Below are 17,808 nucleotides of genomic sequence, written 5' to 3'. Positions count from 1 at the left end.
CGGGCGCGCGTGCCCCGCGGGCTGTGCCTGCACCGACCCGCACACCGTGGACTGCCGCGACCGCGGGCTGCCCAGCGTGCCGGACCCTTTCCCGCTGGACGTGCGCAAGCTGCTGGTGGCCGGCAACCGCATCCAGCGCATCCCCGAGGACTTCTTCATCTTCTACGGCGACCTGGTCTACTTGGACTTCAGGAACAACTCGCTGCGCTCGCTGGAGGAGGGCACGTTCAGCGGCTCGGCCAAGCTCGCCTTCCTCGACCTCAGCTACAACAACCTGACCCAGCTGGGCGCCGGCGCCTTCCGCTCGGCCGGCAGGCTGGTCAGGCTGAGCCTGGCCAACAACAACCTGGCCGGCGTGCACGAGGCCGCTTTCGAGAGCCTGGAGTCGCTGCAGGTGCTGGAGCTCAACGGCAACAACCTGCGCAGCCTCAGCGTGGCGACCCTGGCGACGCTGCCCGCGCTCCGCACCCTGCGCCTGGACGGGAACCCTTGGCTTTGCGACTGTGACTTCGCCCACCTCTTCTCCTGGATTCAGGAGAACGAGTCCAAGCTGCCCAAAGGTGAGGTGACCGCAGGGCTGGAGGACAAAGGGCCGGGAGAGGCCCCCGCCGGGGAGGGGACCTGGAGGAGGAGGGGCTGGGGTGCGCTGGGTCAACTGACTGCCCAGCGAGCCGGCTGCCCAGCCTGAACTTTTCCTGGGACTCTGTTGGGGAAGGGGGTGGAGGGGCATGGGTGGCAGCGTCTGGAGTTTGTGGGCTCTGAAGCTGTGCCCCCCACCCATAACTCACTTTCTAGAGTTCCGTACTGGGTATTTGTGGGTCACCTGTGACCCATCAACTCATGGGGCGTTGGATGCTAGAAAGGTGGAGGCAGGTTATTTATTGCCCCCTAAAGCGGGAGGCGCCCTGCTGTGCCAGACAGCTCAGCCCCTTCCCCCTCCACCTCCCACTCAGGCAGTTTCGAGAACCCCGAGTGGGTCTCAGGTCTCGGCTGTGAGTCTGCGCCTCTGTCTAGAGGGGTGAGGAATATTCCTGGTGGTGTGGTGGCAGCGACGTGGTGCCAGTGGTCCAGTAGTTCTGTCTTTGCAGCCCAGATGTGAGTAGCTGGGTAAAAACCTTCGGCTGGCATACCCTCTGCCTTCCTGGTGGACGCTCTCAACAGTGGCCAGGACACACGTACCCACATGGCAGATGGGAACACCAGGCACAGTGGTTAAGGTCCCGGTGAGGTGAGGACCAGTGGGAACGACACACGGGAGGACCCCATCAGCGGGGTGAGGCTCCGGTGGGGATCAGGACAATGCCCTTCCCGTCTTGCACTGGTGAGCCTGTGTGTGTGGCATCCAGCAGGGGCCTCTCAGCCAGCTTCTGCCTCCCACCTTGCCCCCAAGGGCGCGACACACTAGAAACCAGAGCTGTCCCAATCACTATACACGGTGGCACAGATGCAGACAGCTTTGGTGTGTCTTGTCTTCCATGTATGAAGTTTTTGAGGACGCTGCTCATCCATACCTCGCTGGTTCTGCTACTAAGCACGACCCAGTCTCGGGGCATCACCCCACAGCAGCCCCCGCCCTCAGCTGGCCCTGCTGGCCCAGGCTGACTCTACCACCTGAGCAGCTCCCAAACGTCCAGCTTTGCCTCTATGCACCTGCCTGGCTCCCTGGGAGGGTCCGGGGTCCCAGCAGGGGATTGTCCTGGAGAAGGATGTGCTGGTGCAGTGTGAGATATGCATTCTGACTGCCCTGCCTTCACCTTCAGGTGGGCTGGCGTGAGCCCCCATTGTCAGTTGAGTTGGTATAATTGGCTCCCCCGTCATCCGCATGAGGGCCAGGTATTCTGGGCCGGAGGCTGCAGCTTTCAGACTCAGGTCTGTCTGTCCCGGATGTCTGTGACCTTGAACATGGCATGCACCCAGTCTGGGTCTGAGCCTCCTCAGCTCTGAAGTACTTGCGTTGACCTCTGGGGTCTTTACAAAACCCTGGATTTGGAGTCTGAAAATGTAGGTTTGAGTACTGCTTAAAAACTGGGTGACTCTGGGTGGGTCGCTTCACCTCTCTGAGTCTCATCTTGCCCATGTGTGAAACTGGGGCTACCTCATGGTCCATGACCTTGTAGTTGTCAGGGTCTGAACCAGGTAACATGGGTGAATGTCAAGTCCCGGATGAACACACTTGTTCCTCCCAATGTCTGTGAGTATGGGTGGAGGAGTGTGGGCAGGGCCAGAGTGGCCTGGTCCTACTTGGGGCCACTCGGGGCCACGCTGGGCCATGCTGGGAGAGGCAGCTTGAGGGCCAGGGCTTGCAGCACCCCCTGGCGGAGGGAGTGGCCTGTGCCACGTAGTGTGGCCAGAGCCGTGTCCCTGCAGGTGTGAACCAGAGCCGGCCCCATGTGAGAGCTGACTTCCCACTGGGACGCAGACCTATGAGCCGAGGTGAGCCCTGGCTTCTCCGAGCCTCGGTTTCCCTGCCCCTAACCTCAGGCCCCCACAATGTGTTTGCCGTCAGGTTTGAAGAGATCATCTTTGAAGGGCGACGTGTGCCATGTGCACCTAGGTGTTTGTGTGTGTGTGTGGGGGGGTGTCAGAGGCCCCCTGCTGAAATTTTCATAGAGACAGCAGAGCCGTGGCCAAGGCTTCTGCAGACCTGGCTTCGAGACCTTCACACTAACCCCCACTTGCTGGGGCTGTTGGGGGGGTGGGGAGAGCTGTTGATAAGGTGCAGGGCCTAACAGATTAAAGGGTAAATATCTTGTAGACACAGACATGAACAACTGTGTGTCTTTAAAAGAATCTGGGCCCCTACACCAAAGTAATTTGAGCCCCCTCGATGCTGCTGTTACCGCCCACTTTATGGAAGGCCAGAGGGGTGGCCAGCGTCTAGAGGTGACCCAGGTTGAAAACAGTGGGGGGCGGCCTGGGACCAAGTGGCTCCCAGCTCCCACCCCGCTGACCACCCTCCTCCACCAAGGGGAAGCAGCCTCCTGGAATGTGCACCCCGGGCTTCCCGGCAGGGAGGTGCCGGGCTCTCCTGTGGAGGGGGTTCAAAATGAGGGGCAAAGGGGTGCCAGCTCCCTTTCCTTCCTCTCACCTCCCGTGGCCTCCTGCCCAGAGATGCCACGGAGCTGAGGCAGGGACCTTGAGCCGCCCGCAGCACTGCACACCTGGTCACTCACCAGCGAGTCTGGCAGGCCCCAGCGCCCACCAGAGGCTGCACAAAGCAAAGCGGTTTGCACAGTTCTGCCACCACATCTTGCTTTCAGGAGTGTCCGACGACACCCCTGATTCTCACGGTCGGAGAATCCCCAGTGCGCCCCCCACCCCAGCTCTGGGCTGACCTCTTTCCAGCCCTGGATTCTGCACCTGGTCCAGTGGTTCCCCATTAAGACTCGGGGCGCCTGGCGCTTTGGGACGGGGCTCACCTTGGGGACAGCCAGGTTCCGCGGCCAGGGGGAGGGGCTCTAGACCCAGAGGCCAGAGACTTGGGGAATCTTGCTGGTGGGCAGCGGGAGTCGAGAGGGAGAGAGTGGGGGGTCTGGGAGTCAGGGGAGCCATAGGGGAACCCCATTCTCAGCACGCAGTGACCTTTAAAGCTGGCGTCTGGCCTCGTCTTCGCTTTCACTGAAGTTAGGACCTGGAAACACTGATTGGTGCCCAAGAAACTTGCTTGGAATGCAGATGCCTAGGCCCTGCGGAGCGAGTGCCTGGGTAAGGAACCAGGGGCGAGTTTTTAATACCCCAGACCCCCTCACCCCAGGGTCTCACAGTGCACACATCGAGGATTGAGAACTGGGGGGCTTTCGCTGGGAAAGGCCGTGTGAGGTCATGAGCTAGCTGCGTGCTCCCCTGCGTCGCAAATTTTCTTTGGTGAACAAAGGCATGGACAGGGGACTTTTAGGCTCCTGAGCTCACAGGACATGTCCCAGGTCCCCTGCCTGGCTCCTGGGGCCGCATCGAGGAAAGGCTCCCAGGTTTGGGGCCCGTAGCCAGGCCAGGCCCGGCTTTCCTGGCTTCCCGAGGTGCAGAGCGACAATGGCTGTCTCAGCTCCCCAGTGAGAGGCTGAATGCTGGGGACCCTCTTTCACCTCCTGTTTTAGCCAGGGCCACAGGGTCTGCAGGGCACAGCCCCGGCACCCGGAGGAGGCCAGCTGGTGCCTCACCTGAGACCTTCACCAGGGCTTTAGGGTGCGGCGGACTGGGGGGAGCGGTGAAGTGGGCAAAATGAAACAGGGTCACCTGTGCCCCTTTGGGTCAGTGAACTGGGGACCCCTGGGTGGGGACAGCCTCCTGGAGAAGGGCCACTGTTGACCTTGGGATATTGAACCTTTGAGGACCCGCCCCAGCCCGGGGGTGGCGGGGGACGGGCGCAGGTGAGGTGTTGGCTCAGACTCATCACCAGCTCGCCTCTGCCAGGCCCAAATCACTGGGGGACCCTGCCCCCCACCCCAGTGACCCGCCTTCCCTATTTGTGGGGGCGGGGACTTGTCAGACTGAAGACACAAGCAATTGCTCAGCCAGAGGGACAGACAACAGCTGGCGCTCCCCTGGAGGCCCCTGGACCCTCAGCCGGGAGACTCCGAGGTGACTGTTTCTCTTTCTTGAAAAGTAGAAGCAGTTTTACTTCCCGATTATAAACTAAAACTAGAACTGGAAAATGCAAATACACCTCAGAAGAAAATGAAACTGCCCAGAATCATCTCCCCACTACTGAACTTTGCTGTATCTCCCCGTTTTATTCTTAGGCACACCTCTATTTTTACATAAATAGCTGTTGTGTTTTTGTTTTACATTTACATTTTATTACTGCTTTTTTTTCTTCTAATTGAGTCGGGACTTTCCTGTCATTGTGGGTCTTTGAGACCCATGGTCTCTTCCCGGGGCAGGTGACTGAAGCTGCTGCAGTTGGGAATGTGGCTTGTTTGATTCCTGTACACACACGAGGTTGAGACCTGCGAAGTTTGTGGGAGCCTCTGGTTATTTCCCTGGGGTGTATTCTTCCAGATGGAGGCCCAGGTCAGAGTGGAGGGCTCCTGGAAACTTCTGGACACAGTTTTGCCTGCTTATCCACCAGGGTGCTGGCTCCTCTGGTGACGAGTCTCTGTCTCACCCCCGACCCCTAAGCTTAATCCATCGCTGCCATAAAAAATAGCTTCCGGGCCCTCCCTGGTGGCGCAGCGGGTTAAAGCACGGCACTGAGAAGCTTAAGCCACTTCCGCATGAGTTCGATCCCCGCCTGCCCCGGAGGTGACCACATGGCGCGGCAGACCTCTCCTGACCCGCCCACTGCTCCCCTCAGCAGTGTACTTCGTCCACCTGCCTGTTCTGTTCCACACTCCGTCTCTGGTGAATCCTCTCACCGCCTCTGCACCTCTGGCCTGCACCCCAGTTCTGTATGCACAAATAAATAAATCTTTAAAAAAAAAAAAAGCTTCTGGGCTCTCCCTGGTGATGCAGTGGGTTAAAGCACCACCTTATGAAGTTCTGCGAAGCCACTGCGGCACAAGTTCGATCCCCTACCAGGCTGCGACCCACGTGGTGCAGCAGACCTCTCCTGACCCGCCCTCTGCTCCCCTCAGCAGTGTGCTTCATTGATCCGCCTGTTCTGCTCCCCACTCTGTCTCTAGTGAGTCCTCTCACCCACCACACCTCCGGCCCGTACCCCAGTTCTGTGTGCATACATAAATAAATCTTTTTAAAAAATTAGCTCCAATTTGATAAGCAAAATTAGACATCTCCTTACGGCCTGGATTGGATCCCAAGGGTGGGTCCCAGTTTTGTGTGTTTGTAACCCTGAGAGAATCCTGTTCCTGGCGGAGGTCGCATGAGGGCTCGGGCCCTCCTGCCCTAGCTGCCCCTGGCTGCTGCGGCTTTAACTTGACCCTTAATTCGAGTTGCATCACCGGGTGTCACCTCTCTCAGCGCCTCCACATCCAGGCCCCGGGAGGGGGCGGTCAGCTTTCACGCACCACAGGCCGCATCTGGGACAGGGTCTGCTGCACGCGGACCGAGGCAGCGTGTTCTGGCCTGTGGCCCCTGCGAGCCCGGCTTGGTCCTGCTTCTCTGTCTCCAGCACTGGCTGTTTTTGAAAATGCCACATTCGTGTCACTCACCTATCAAGGAAGTCAAAGGTGACCGTGTGGCCAGCACCTTGGGACAGTGTCAGGCCTTCCTGCCAGGCCTTCTAGGGTGCCCCTGGGGGTGTGGCTCCGTCATTTGGCTACACTGATGCCCAGAGGTTAAGTCCCCTCAGCCGCTTGCCTTCTGGGCACTGCAAGTGACCGTGCTTCTGGTCACTTCTGCCCTGATGGCAGGTCAGTGCCCTGTGCCAAACACAGGTGGTAGCTGCTGCCCTTTGACCTCAAGCGATGTCATGCAGGTGATGACACTCAAAGTGCAGTGTCCTCCACTTCTCCTGGATCTAAGTCACAGACGTGCAGACAGACAGGTAAGGCCTGTCCACAGGTCACACAGCCACCGCGCGGCCACCCCAGCGACCTGCCTGCCCGGCGCTGCTCTCCCAGAGCGCCCCGCAGCCTGCTCCTCCTGCAGAGGCTGCCAGGCAAGGAGGCCCTGGCACCCGGCTGCTCTGCCTTCTGCTGGTTTCGGGGGACGTGCCAAGGGCGGAGCTCGAGGGAGCTGCAGGCCACTTGGGTTCACAGGCAGGTTCTCAGAGCCCGTCATCACCTTTGAGTCACCTTCGCGCTCTCAAGTGGTGAGCTCAGATGGTTTGGGGGAGCAGGTGGGGTGCGCAGAGGAGGTAGAGCAGGAGGAGAAGCTGGAGCTCATGTGCTCCAGAAGCAGTGTGGACACCAGCCCGCGGGCCCAAGACTGGGTGGTTGTGTCCCCAACAGCTTTACAGCCCTCGCCAGGGACCAAAGGCCCTCAAGCTCTGGTTCTGGAAGCCTCTGTGCCAACCCCCCCAAGCCCGCCTCCCAGCCAGAGGCTCCCCAAGTCACTCACCCCCAATTCCCAGCAAAGGTCTCCCAGGTGGTCCCTTGCCACAGGCCCCGCCCCCTGGGAGTGCTCCTTCAAATCAAGGGGTGCCCCCAAAGTGGTAGAAAGAATTACATTGCCTTTCCCAAGACACCCAGGAGACGCTGCCTGTTTTGAAACATAACTGCTTAATACTGTGTGTGAGAAGTGACCACAGCACATGGGTCACGTCAGAAGCCCTGAGCCCTGAGCTTGGACGTACTGCCCCAGGTTGTTGTTTTTATTAGGATTTTTTTTATGCACACAGAACTGGGGTACAGGCCAGACATACAAAAACAGATTCACCCGAGACAGAGTGGGAAGCAGAACAGGCTGACGGCCGACTGATGAAGTGCACTCCTGAGGGGAGCAGCGGGCAGGTCAGGAGAGGTCTGCCGCCATGTGGGTCAGCTCCGGGGTGGGGAGCAAACTCAGGCTGCAGGGGCTTTAGCTTCTGGTGCTGCGCTTTACCCCGCACACAGCCTGGAGAAGAGCAGCCCTGGTCTTGCTGGTCACAGCAGGACATCTCTAAGCAGAGGGCAGTGTGCTTGGGACGCTGTGGCTGTGCAGCCTCCACGCCAGAGCAGTCCACGGCTCCCTCCCAGCCCCCAACTCAGGCTTCTTCCCAGAGCTTAAAAACGAAGCTCAACCGGGTTGCCAAAAAAGAAAGCGAAAGCTCCGAGCCGTCCTGTCCAGATCGGGCTCTCCCTGCTCAGGCCAGCTCGTTGTAGGAAACCAGTCGCCAGCACCTGCTCCGCTTCTAAATACGTCCTGCGAGCGTCCAGCTCTCCTGGAGCCAGGCCACGCCCTTCTGTGGCTCCCTGGGGTGCCAGCAGGCTCTGGGCAGCTTGGCTATGGATTCGGGAGGCCCATGGAGCGTCTTGGTAGGTTTTTCAGGCTTTAATGCTCTCAGGAACCAGGTTCTAGGCACACCAGGAGGGGCTGGCACGGGCCAGGCAGGGGTCTGGGAGGCAGGCGGGCCACCTCGCCTCCCAGCCCCCATGAATCTCTGTGTTCTTTCTCTGGGCTCTCTCTGGTGCTCGCCCTCACATCGCCCCGCAGCCTTCCCTCTTCTCCAGCCATGCTGTGTGTCCTCTGCCCTACCTGCAGGCCAGGCGCGCCCACATACACAGGTGTGCACCCCACACTCCGGGTGTCCACTTTCCGGCACCTGGTGCCCGGGCCCATGCTCTCTGGGGCTTCTGCATTCCATGATCAAGGCCACAGGTGATAGCCACAGAGGCCAGAGGCCCCCCCATCCTGCTTCCGTCCTCTTCAGTCTGCTCTCCAGAGTCTTCTCTTCTGTCGTCAGCTCTGCCCTCTTTTGGGTGGGGCAGGGAACCTGGAACCCCCCTTTTTCCTGGATCCAACAAGTTACACTATCAAAAGCCAAGGCCCCTTGGCGATGAGTCCATCCTCTTGGGGCCAGAGCCCCGGCTGGAGACTCAGGGCCACACTTCGTGACAGCTGTGAGTCAAGAGGACTTGAACGAGTTCACAGAAACCAGAGCAGACCCAACACCCGTGAAAGCAAATTTGACTCCAGGTGCTGAGAACATGTTCCCTCTTCAAACGAATGTTCCAGACGACTCAGAGAAGCTTAGATTATAGGGTTCTCTAATCTACCCTCTGGAAGCCCAGAGCGAGGCAGACCTCATGTGGGGGAAGGGAGGACAGCAGGGTCCAGGCAGGGTGGGGGTGGCGGGGTGGGGGAGGCGGAGGCAATGGTGGTGCCTCCCCAGACGATGGCGCTAATGGTGATGGCACTGTGGCATGGCGTTGGCAGCAACACTTGGCACCTCCCAGGGGACACAGGCGTCAGCTTTCCCTGTTCACTTCTTACCAGGGGAGGGCAGGTTGAGGGACCGGCTTTGACGTCAGAGGCAGCAGACACGAGTCACAACCGTGACACTGGACCATCCTACTGTGTGTCCCCTTCCCTAGGCCCCGCTCTGGGGAGCCAGGACCAAGTAGTAGCCTGGACTGCCCGCTGCTGAGCCATCCTCCTGGAGGAGAAATCAGCTGCTATTTCATCAGGTGAAGTGTTTGCTGGCTGAGAGGGGAGGACGCGGGGAACCCCCCCCCCAAGTCTCTGTTTAATGAAAGTGATGGCGAAGGACAAAGGTCAGCACCATGAGAGATCAGAGTGGCAGCTCCCCACCCCTCCCTGGGAGCATGAGCAAGCCCTGCAGGGCCATCTCGGGGCGCCCCCTTCCTCTGCAGCACCAGGTGGCTGCAGGGGGGCCCTGGGGGCACGCATACGACTTCTCCGGGAACCCCATGCCCACAGAGCGCTGAACAGGGAGCCAGGGCCCCTGAGACAGGAGCCCAGCTGCTCTGAACTCTCACTGACCACAGCGGGGCGGGGAGAGTGGGGCCTGAGAGATGGCAGAGGCCCTTGCCCGCAACCGGGTGCAGAGTCAGCTAGAGACGCGAAAGGACTTAAACTGCTTCTGTGCGGCAGTCCTGTGGGTGCGGAGCACAGGCCGCTGGCCCAGCTGGGCCCTCTGAGGGCAGTGAGCAGAGAGAGGGACTGCGGCGGGCACTCTGGCCGAGTGGTGAACAGTGGTCCCTGGAGAACCTTCTCTGGGTCCTTCCTCCCGGGTGTGGGCAGGGCGCCTCCCCTGCGAGCCAACCGCCTGCACCGGGTTGGGTGGGGTAGGTCACCCGCTCCCTCCGGCCTGCTTGGTCTCCCACCTTCTTGCTTCCCAGTAAGGCCGGCAAAGCTCTTGGCACAGATCTTGGGCAGGCCGCTGGGGAACAGTTCCAGGGACCAGTGAGCAACCCCCACCAAGTTCAGCTCTACTGGGGACCCGAGGAAGCAAACTCCACCAGCCGCTGCTCTTTTTGGCCCTTCAGATTAGCCGAGATGGAACAGTGACAACACAGGGTGGCGCAAGTTTAGGGTCTCTCACCCCAACTTCAGGCCCAGGGAGGTGTCTTGAGTAAATAATGGAGGGCGTGTGCCCAGCTGGGCAGAGCAGCGTGGAGTCATCCCCAAGGTCAGAGCCCAGGAGCCAGCTGAAGTTCTCGGACCTTCCTAGAGTGGGTGGGAAATACCCCAGCTCGGTTGTTCAACATGGGGGAATAGATTTCTCTTTGGAGGATTTATGCCTGGGCTGGGGGGTGGAGCGGAGAGGATGGGGGGCAGGAGGGGTAAGGACCCACAGAAAAAAATCTAGAAAGTCAGGAGCTATGTTTATGGGCGCTTTTATGCTCCTCACTTTTGTTTATTTCTGATGTCTCAGGCTTTGCATAATAAGTGGAATTAGGAAAATAAAGCACTATTTTAATGACAATGTTGGCCTGTCATTGATCTGCTCCCACAGGTGCCAGGAGCCCAGAGCAGGGTAAAGCCCCAGGGCCTTGGCCAGAGCCCTTTGTTGGCAAGGGGGAGAGATCAATCTCAATCTTCCATCCGGTGTCACCAGGAGAAGGACAGCGCCTTCCTCCCCCCAGCTCAGGTGTCAGCAGCTGGGGAGAAGTCATCTGTCAACGGGAGAGAGCCCCGAGCATGGAGCGGTGGGGTGTGCAGCCACCCTGGCCAGGAAGGTGGCCTGTCCCTTCTGACCGAGTCCTGGAGGAGGAGAGGCGCTCTGGCCGGCTGCAGCCCAAGTGTGGCTCAGGGTGCCATTTGCCACCTTTTTTTTTTTTTAAACCCTTTTATAAAAAGAAAAGATTGATTTATTTATGCACACAAGAGCTGTGGTGCAGGCCAGAGGTGTGGAGGCTGAGAGGATTTCCCAGAGACAGAGCAGGGAGCAGAACAGGCGGACCTACTGAAATCCACTGCCGAGGGGAGCAGCGGGGAGACAGGGGAGGTCTACCACGCCCTGGTGGAGATGGAACTCATGTTGCTTCAGAGTGCTGAGGCTGAACCCCTTGCATCACCAGGGAGGCCTCATTTGTGACTTCTTCATGCACTTTCAGGACCCTGCAGTGAGGCCCTCTAGCACCTGCACACACAGGGGCTGTTCTAACCCAGGAGGCTGCCTGGGGGTCCCCAGTGACCCCCAGGACTCAGGGTTTCCTTCATTGTGCCACTTCTGAGCGCGGACTGGGCCTTCAGTCCCTTTTCTGGGCAAGCGAAGCAAGAGCTACCCGACCCTCTCAGTCACACATCTTCCTTCCCATGGGTTTCGCTTTGGATTATGGGGCCAGGGACTTTACTTCCTCCAGCATCACACAAGCCGTCTTTGGAGGAAAACCAAACTGAGTACATGGTTTGTATTGTAGCTTCACCATGGCATCGTTGGTGAGTGGCCAGGATTCCTAACGCTCATTTCTCAGCTGTGAGGTGGAATACGGCCCCTGCCAGTGGTGGGGGAAGGGAAGCGCTAAACCCCAGTGCAAAGGGCGCTCGTGAGCACACAGGTACTCAAAAATGCAGCCCCCCCCCCACGCTGGTGGCACCCACTTTCCAGTGGATGAGGCGCAGGAAGCAGCAGGTGGCTGGGCGACCCCAAACTGGGAGAGATGCCTGTTCCTTCTCTCAGAACCCAGCCTGCCATCGCGACAGCCCCCTGAACCTTCCCAGCCTTGCTCAGATTGCTGAAGTGATTTAGGACCGGCCCTTTGCAAAGTGACTGCCGATCCTTGGTGAAATGTCACCCCCGGGGCTCTTCAGGGGACCATGGCCTTCATTTCACAGGGAGGAAAAGGGCCTCCCTGGTGGTCAGGGCTTAAAGTCTCAGCGCTGTCAAGCAATCTCCAGCCACTGCAGCATGAAGTCAATCCCCAGCCAGGGAGTGACCCACCGGGCGCAGCAGACCTCTCCTGTCCTGCCCGCTGCTCCCCTCAGCAGTGCATTTCGGTAGGTCTGCCTGTTCTGCTCCCCACTCTGTCCCCGGTGACTCTTCTCACCCCCCGCACCTCTGGCCTGTTCTTGTATGCATAAATGAATAAAATAAATCTTGAAAAAAATAAAAAAGAGCAGATCAATGAGCGTGGGGAAAAAAAGCTCAGCCTCACGAATGGTGACAGAAGCGCAAATCAGAGCCACAGAAAAACAAGTTACCAATTCACACACACGGGGGGCATTAATATTTTTCATGTACAGTGATTAGTGTGGGGAAGTTCCGGGGGGACACAGGACACCCAGCGCAGACTGCAGCCACCACTGGGAGCCGCAGGGCCCCATCTCAGATTAAACTCGGACGGTCCCCACGATCCAGCGACTCCGCTCTGGGCATTTACACCAAAGAACTGCAACACTGACTCCAACAGAAGCTTCTAGACAGACTTCACAGCAGCCAGAGCTCGGACACCACCCAAGCGTCCGTCAACAGGGGGCGCCCAAGACCGGCGTTCGGCTGGAAGGGAAGGACGGTCCCACAGGGCACAGCGTGGCTGCTCCGGGAAGGCCGCAGAGGAGCTGGGTGTGAGCAGAAGGACCCGGGTTCCCTGGCTCGGTGGGAGCCCCCGCCGCTTCCACGCCTCATCCACGGCCTAGCTGGGGCCTGCGCACTGAGGAGCGGGGAGCATTTATGGAGCATCGGTGTTCTGATACTGCAGAATGATGGCAGCAGGTTTACCTTGATTTTGATTTGCTCTTTTCCTCCCAGACTTGTCTGGCCATTTCTTTCTTTTTTTTTTTTTTTTAAGGATTTATTGATTTCTGCACACAAAACTGGGGTACAGCCCAGAGGTGTAGGGGCGGTAAGATGATTCATGAGAGACAGAGTGGGGAGCAGAACAGGCAGATTGATGAGGTATACTGCTGAGGGGAGCAGTGGGGAGACAGGGGAGGTCTGCCGCGCCATCTGGGTCACCTCTGGGGCTGGGGATTGAACTCGCACCGAGGCGGCTACGGCCAGCTTGAAGTGCCGGGCTTTAACCCACTGCACCACCAAGGAGGGTCCTTGTCTGGCCATTTCTGACCCTTTTCTATATGTCCCCGCTAGAAAGTGCTTTAGACTTGGGTCTGGCTTCTGGGCCTTGCTCTGGGCCAATCCCTGTTGAGGGGACTTTTACCCACGTGGGGGGGGGTCACTTCAGGTGTTTGATTTAGAAACTCTATTCTTTTGCCTTTTCTGTATTACACACTCACTGTATTAAAGTTCCTTTTCATTACAGGAACTTTATCTTGATGTGGCGTATGCAGAACCTATTTAGAGCGGGCAGGTTTTGGGGCCCTGGGGTGCCCCTCTCCCTGCCCTGTAACATTACACAGTAGCCTTCTTAGGTAAGCATTTCAGTCTAAAGCTGAGGTTCTCCACTAAGGAGCTCGTTCCCTTCCAGACTCCCTCCCGGGGACAGTAACACTGGAGGCACTTGGGGCCTTCACGAGGGTGACTCTGCTGACCTCTCCCAGGCACAGCGCGTGCTCTGAGCAGCCCACCGTCCCCCACCCCACCGAGCACTTCTTTGAGCCCACATGCCAACAGTGTCAAGGATATGAAACGGCATGCAGTGAGGCCTAGCAGGAGAGAAGAGGGTTCCCCACAGCCAGGTCACCTCCAACTCCTGAGTTCTGCAGTCAGCCTCACAAGACTCTCCCTCTCTGGCCCACGGTTGTGCAACCTCCCAGACCGGGTATAGGTTCACTGTCGGTTCTCACAGACAGAGAATTTTGGAGTCTTCGGAGATTTCTACAGGCCTCTAATGCTGAATGGGGAACAGACCAGCCAGCAGGGAGACGTTGAATGCCCCAGCCTCGGAGTGACACCCCCTCCCGGGGCAGGTGTCTGCACTGACACATGCCGCCCACGCTCTCTGGCTTCCCAGCCCAGGGCCCACAATGCCAGGTGCATATGCCCATGCCCACACAACGCAGGAGGGGTGCGAGCCCTCAGGTGCCACCACAGAGCCAGCGGCAGGAGGGCAGGACAAAGCCTGATTTAACTCCATTTTCCCCACGCTCACTGATTTTCTTTGTCCGCACTTTTGATTTCTCTGCTCTTTGTGAACTACAAAAACTCATTAAGCCAGCGTGTCTTATCGAGCGGGTCTTATTGAGCGTGGGTCCAGAGTCTCCCAGCCATGGTGGGCTTGTCTGCGGTGTTTTTCAAGTAAGCCCCTTTCCTCTCGCCACGGAAAAAGGTGAGGTGACATTTTCTAAAAGGGCCGCTTAGTAGAAATGTCAACCCTCATCTCAAGGCACAAAGACTGTTATAGAAATCAGAATCAGCTTGGCGAGCCGGGGTCAGCACAGGCTGGGCTGAAATGCCAGGCCCAGCGGGCTTGTGTTGTTTTGTTATGGTTGATTATCAGTTAATACAGTACATTGAAGAATGGGACTTCTAGAAAGTTCCCCACGGTAAATAATGAAGATTGCAAATCTTATCTTGGATGTGGGGACTGCCTGTGATTCAACGGTGTCCTTCTTGCTTATTTCATAACATCTTTCTCTGGAGGGGTGGGGCAGGAAGGTTGAGGGAGAATCAGGCCAATTAATTTTTCCACTTTTCCATTGGAGAAAACAGCGTCTGCAAGCGAACCTTGATAGCCTTCTGTCCTACAGCTCTCCTGCTCCAATGCATTGAAAAGACTCAGGCCAAGGAAGCAAAATCTTTGGCTTTTTTAAGAGAAAGCAACAGTGGAAACCTACAGTCAGGTATAAACTGGAGAAACCTGCAGAGCTTCCGTCCAGCTAAATCCTTAGATCTATAAAGTAGCCTCTGAGCAGGGAGAGGAGGGGTGGGAGTCGGGTTGCTAGGCAACATTTCCCCTGGCGAGGGGCGCCTCTGTGGTTGGCGGCAGATTGCTTAAGAGCTGGGCCTGGCGGGAAGGCGAGAGGAGGCCCAAGCTCTCGTCCTCCATCTTCCGCTTCTGAGCTGGCGAAGGGAAGATACACAAACAAACCCCGAAGGGTGTCACAGCATTGCGGTGCAATTAGCTGCTCTTTGCAGGGGAGAAATGAGCTACTCCGTGAGGTGTGTCGAGGGCACCCCGACTTCGGGACAGCCTTGGTTCCTTTTTGTCCTGAGGGCTGTGGGGGCCCCGGGGAGCGGCCCTGGATTTAGGTGGCCTGCAAAATGGAGGGCATTGGTGCTGGCACTGCGCCTCCCCGGGGCCTGCCCACCAGGCGGGCGTTGCCAGGTGGATGCGGCTGCCCGCTCATTGCAATCTCAGGGGAGTCAAAGCCCAGGCACACCATGCCTCTGGAGCAGGGCTGCATTGAGACCTCCAGGTCTGTGCCCTGGCGATTACCCTGAAGCATTTTAAACAGTTTTCATTTCATGCACATCAACTTCATGCCCCTCTTGACTTGGGGGGCTGCTCCTGCTTTCCCTCTCCGCAGGGTCTTGCTGAACCCACCCCCGGGGACAGCCTAAACCTTGTGTCATTCTGCCCCCCCCCCCTTGCCTCAGGCCTCGATGAGATCCAGTGCTCCCTGCCCATGGAGAACAGGCGGGTCTTCCTGCACCAGCTGTCGGAGGCCAGCTTCAGCGAGTGCAAGTTCAGCCTGTCCCTCACAGACCTGTTCATCATCATCTTCTCGGGCGTGGCCGTGTCCATTGCCGCCATCATCTCCAGCTTCTTCCTGGCCACCGTGGTGCAGTGTTTCCAGAGATGCACACCCAACAAGGACACCGAGGACGAAGACGAGGATGAGGACGACTGAGCTGCCCCTTCCTGTTCCTCGCTTTCCGGAAGCCTGGGCAGTGGCTCCCTCCCAGAAGAGAGGGAAAGTTTGTGAAGGGAAAAGAATCGACACCATCAGTGCCCAGAACCATGTCTGCTCCATGACTGGCACCCTGGGCCCCCGGTGGGACCGCCCAGCTCCGAGCTTAGACTCCGAGGAGGCGTGGAGCAACCCAGGAAGACTTCCTGGAGGAGGGTCCGCCTTCCAGTTTGAGGTGCTCCTGGGGAGAAGGTGGCTGCGTCAGGTTCCGTGGCTGCCCGCCGAGATCCACCCAGGGGCTATAAAGACTGGCAGCTGTCCACTGCAAACAGGGTGTTGGCCAGCCCATTTCTCAGACCCAGACTGGGAGGCCCGGTATGTCTCATCACCCCCAGAGGCAGCAGCAATCAGCTGTTGGGGCTGAGCTCAGTTCACTCTCCACGGGGACAGGGCTCTTGCCCCTTCAGTAATGGGCTTCGGCCGCCTTGAGACGTTCTGCCGAGGGAGAACACACCCATGTCTGCTGAGGTGGCCCTGAAGAAACAGCAGGGAACTCGCCCAAGGGCGACCAGGTTGGGACACCTTCTGCTGAGGGAGCTGAAACCCGGGTCCTCAATCCCGAGGTAGCCACGCGTGGAGGAAGGACGGCCGTCTGCACGACAGCCGTGGGCTGACCCTCGGAGCGCCGTGTCCCTTCCTGCACCCCTCACCCCGTCCCTCCCCACCCAGCCACACCTGCAGCCTCTGCGTGGTCACCTCTTGGACTTGCAGCAAACCTTCTGGAGGCCAGCGTTCCAACAAGCACATTGCACTGGACCCACAAAATCAAAACACAAACAAACCGGGCGTGACCTCTGACTGCCCTCGGAGGCCTCTGGGTGTGTGTGTGGTGACCTGACACCCGCCTAGGCTGTGACAGGTGGTGTTTGCCGGAGGTGGACTCTGTGCTGTCACGGGCTGGTGATGGAGCACAAGGTGACCTGACTTAGCAGCGTCGGGCCTCGCAGGGGACTGAGACCTCGACCAGGCCAGAAGTCCCTGGAGTGTTTCTGGGAACCCCTCCCTGCTGTTTCTCACATAAACATAGTCCTGTTTCCCCGCAGCTTGGCTCCGTGCCTCTTGCTGTACAGGACACTTGGGGTGCCGAGGCTGTGCCAGGCCAGGAGTGCTGGGGTGGGTCAGAGGGGGCTGCTTCTTGCATTGTTTTGGGGGAGCATAAAGCAAAGTGGTTGACAGCTGTGAAGGTGGGTGGTGGGGAGCACCGTGATTGACAGAGCTGTTAGGGTGGGTGGTGGGGAGCACCATGAAGGAAATAAATGGGGGCCTGTGGCAGGGGAGCTGACTCGAGTGGGGGTGGGGTACCGGGGCCCTCCAGACACACAGAACCAAGAGGGGGCCTGTGGATGCGACCCCCCAGGTATCATCTGTCTAGCCTGTTTCTTTTTCCTTCCTGCTCTTTCCTGCCTGACTTCCTTCCCTTCCTTCCTATTTCTTCTCCTCTCTCTTTCCTTCCCTCGCTCCCTCCATTCCTTCCCTGCTTTCTGTCTGGACTATGAGGAACCAGCTCACGTGACTTTGGGAGGGGAAGCCTCGCCGCCCGCTGCCGGCTCAGGTGGTTGTTCCACTCTGAGCCGGCAGGCCTGGGGGGCAGGAAGCCAAAGACCCAGCTCCTGCACTCAGGCAGTGAGAAGGTGAATTCTCGCTGGCTTCCTGCATCTCTTCTGGCCCCCCAAGAATTGCATGCTGCTTGTCCACATTGCCATCTACTCAGTCTACACTGCTCATGCCAACTGGGACCCCCGCCCCCGACACAACCAGAAATACTCACCCAACTATCTGGGCACTCCACAGCTCAGTCCAGTGGACACAGAAGATTTGCCGTCATGAGGGGAGGGCCGTGGCAGCTGTGAGCTGAATGCTGACCCTCCTCCTCTCACCTGCTCCCTCCACCCCACTTTCCGACTCTTGCACTCCCTCTGGTCTTTCTCCCTCCCTTCCCCTGGAGGGGACCCTGGCTCACACCCTGGAGCCCCCAGCCCCATCAGCTCTGGAGGAGTGTGCCCAGGCTCAGTGGGGCTACCTCCTACGGGCTCACTGAGAAGTTGGGGAGGTGGCAGCCTCAGCCTGCAGGAGGCCTCCACAGTGGGCTCCACCTTCTAGGTGCAGTAACGTCATGTAGGAGCTGTGCAGACCAGGCAAGTCCCCGGGAGCCCTCGGACGCAGCTGCGGTGCTCCCTGTGGCTTGACCGTTGTCTGGGCACTGTGGCCTTGCCC

The 17,808-nt window shown here is 58.6% G+C and overlaps 1 protein-coding gene across 1 annotated transcript; it reads left to right on the top strand.

Moving 5' to 3' along the window:
* Positions 1 to 7: 7 nt before the first annotated feature.
* On the top strand, positions 8 to 15,686 carry LRRC38 (leucine rich repeat containing 38; the record flags this gene model as incomplete). Its single annotated transcript, XM_004678522.2, has 2 exons — positions 8 to 560; positions 15,281 to 15,686. Coding segments are annotated over 2 exons (807 nt in total), but the record flags the coding sequence as incomplete, so codon positions are not given.
* Positions 15,687 to 17,808: the final 2,122 nt, after the last annotated feature.

The sequence above is a fragment of the Condylura cristata genome, unplaced genomic scaffold, assembly GCF_000260355.1.
Source record: "Condylura cristata isolate star-nosed mole 26May11 unplaced genomic scaffold, ConCri1.0 scaffold00008, whole genome shotgun sequence".
Taxonomy (NCBI): Eukaryota; Metazoa; Chordata; class Mammalia; order Eulipotyphla; family Talpidae; genus Condylura; species Condylura cristata.
The sequence above is the reverse complement of the archived record's forward strand: the minus strand, read 5'-3'. Positions and strand labels throughout refer to the sequence as shown.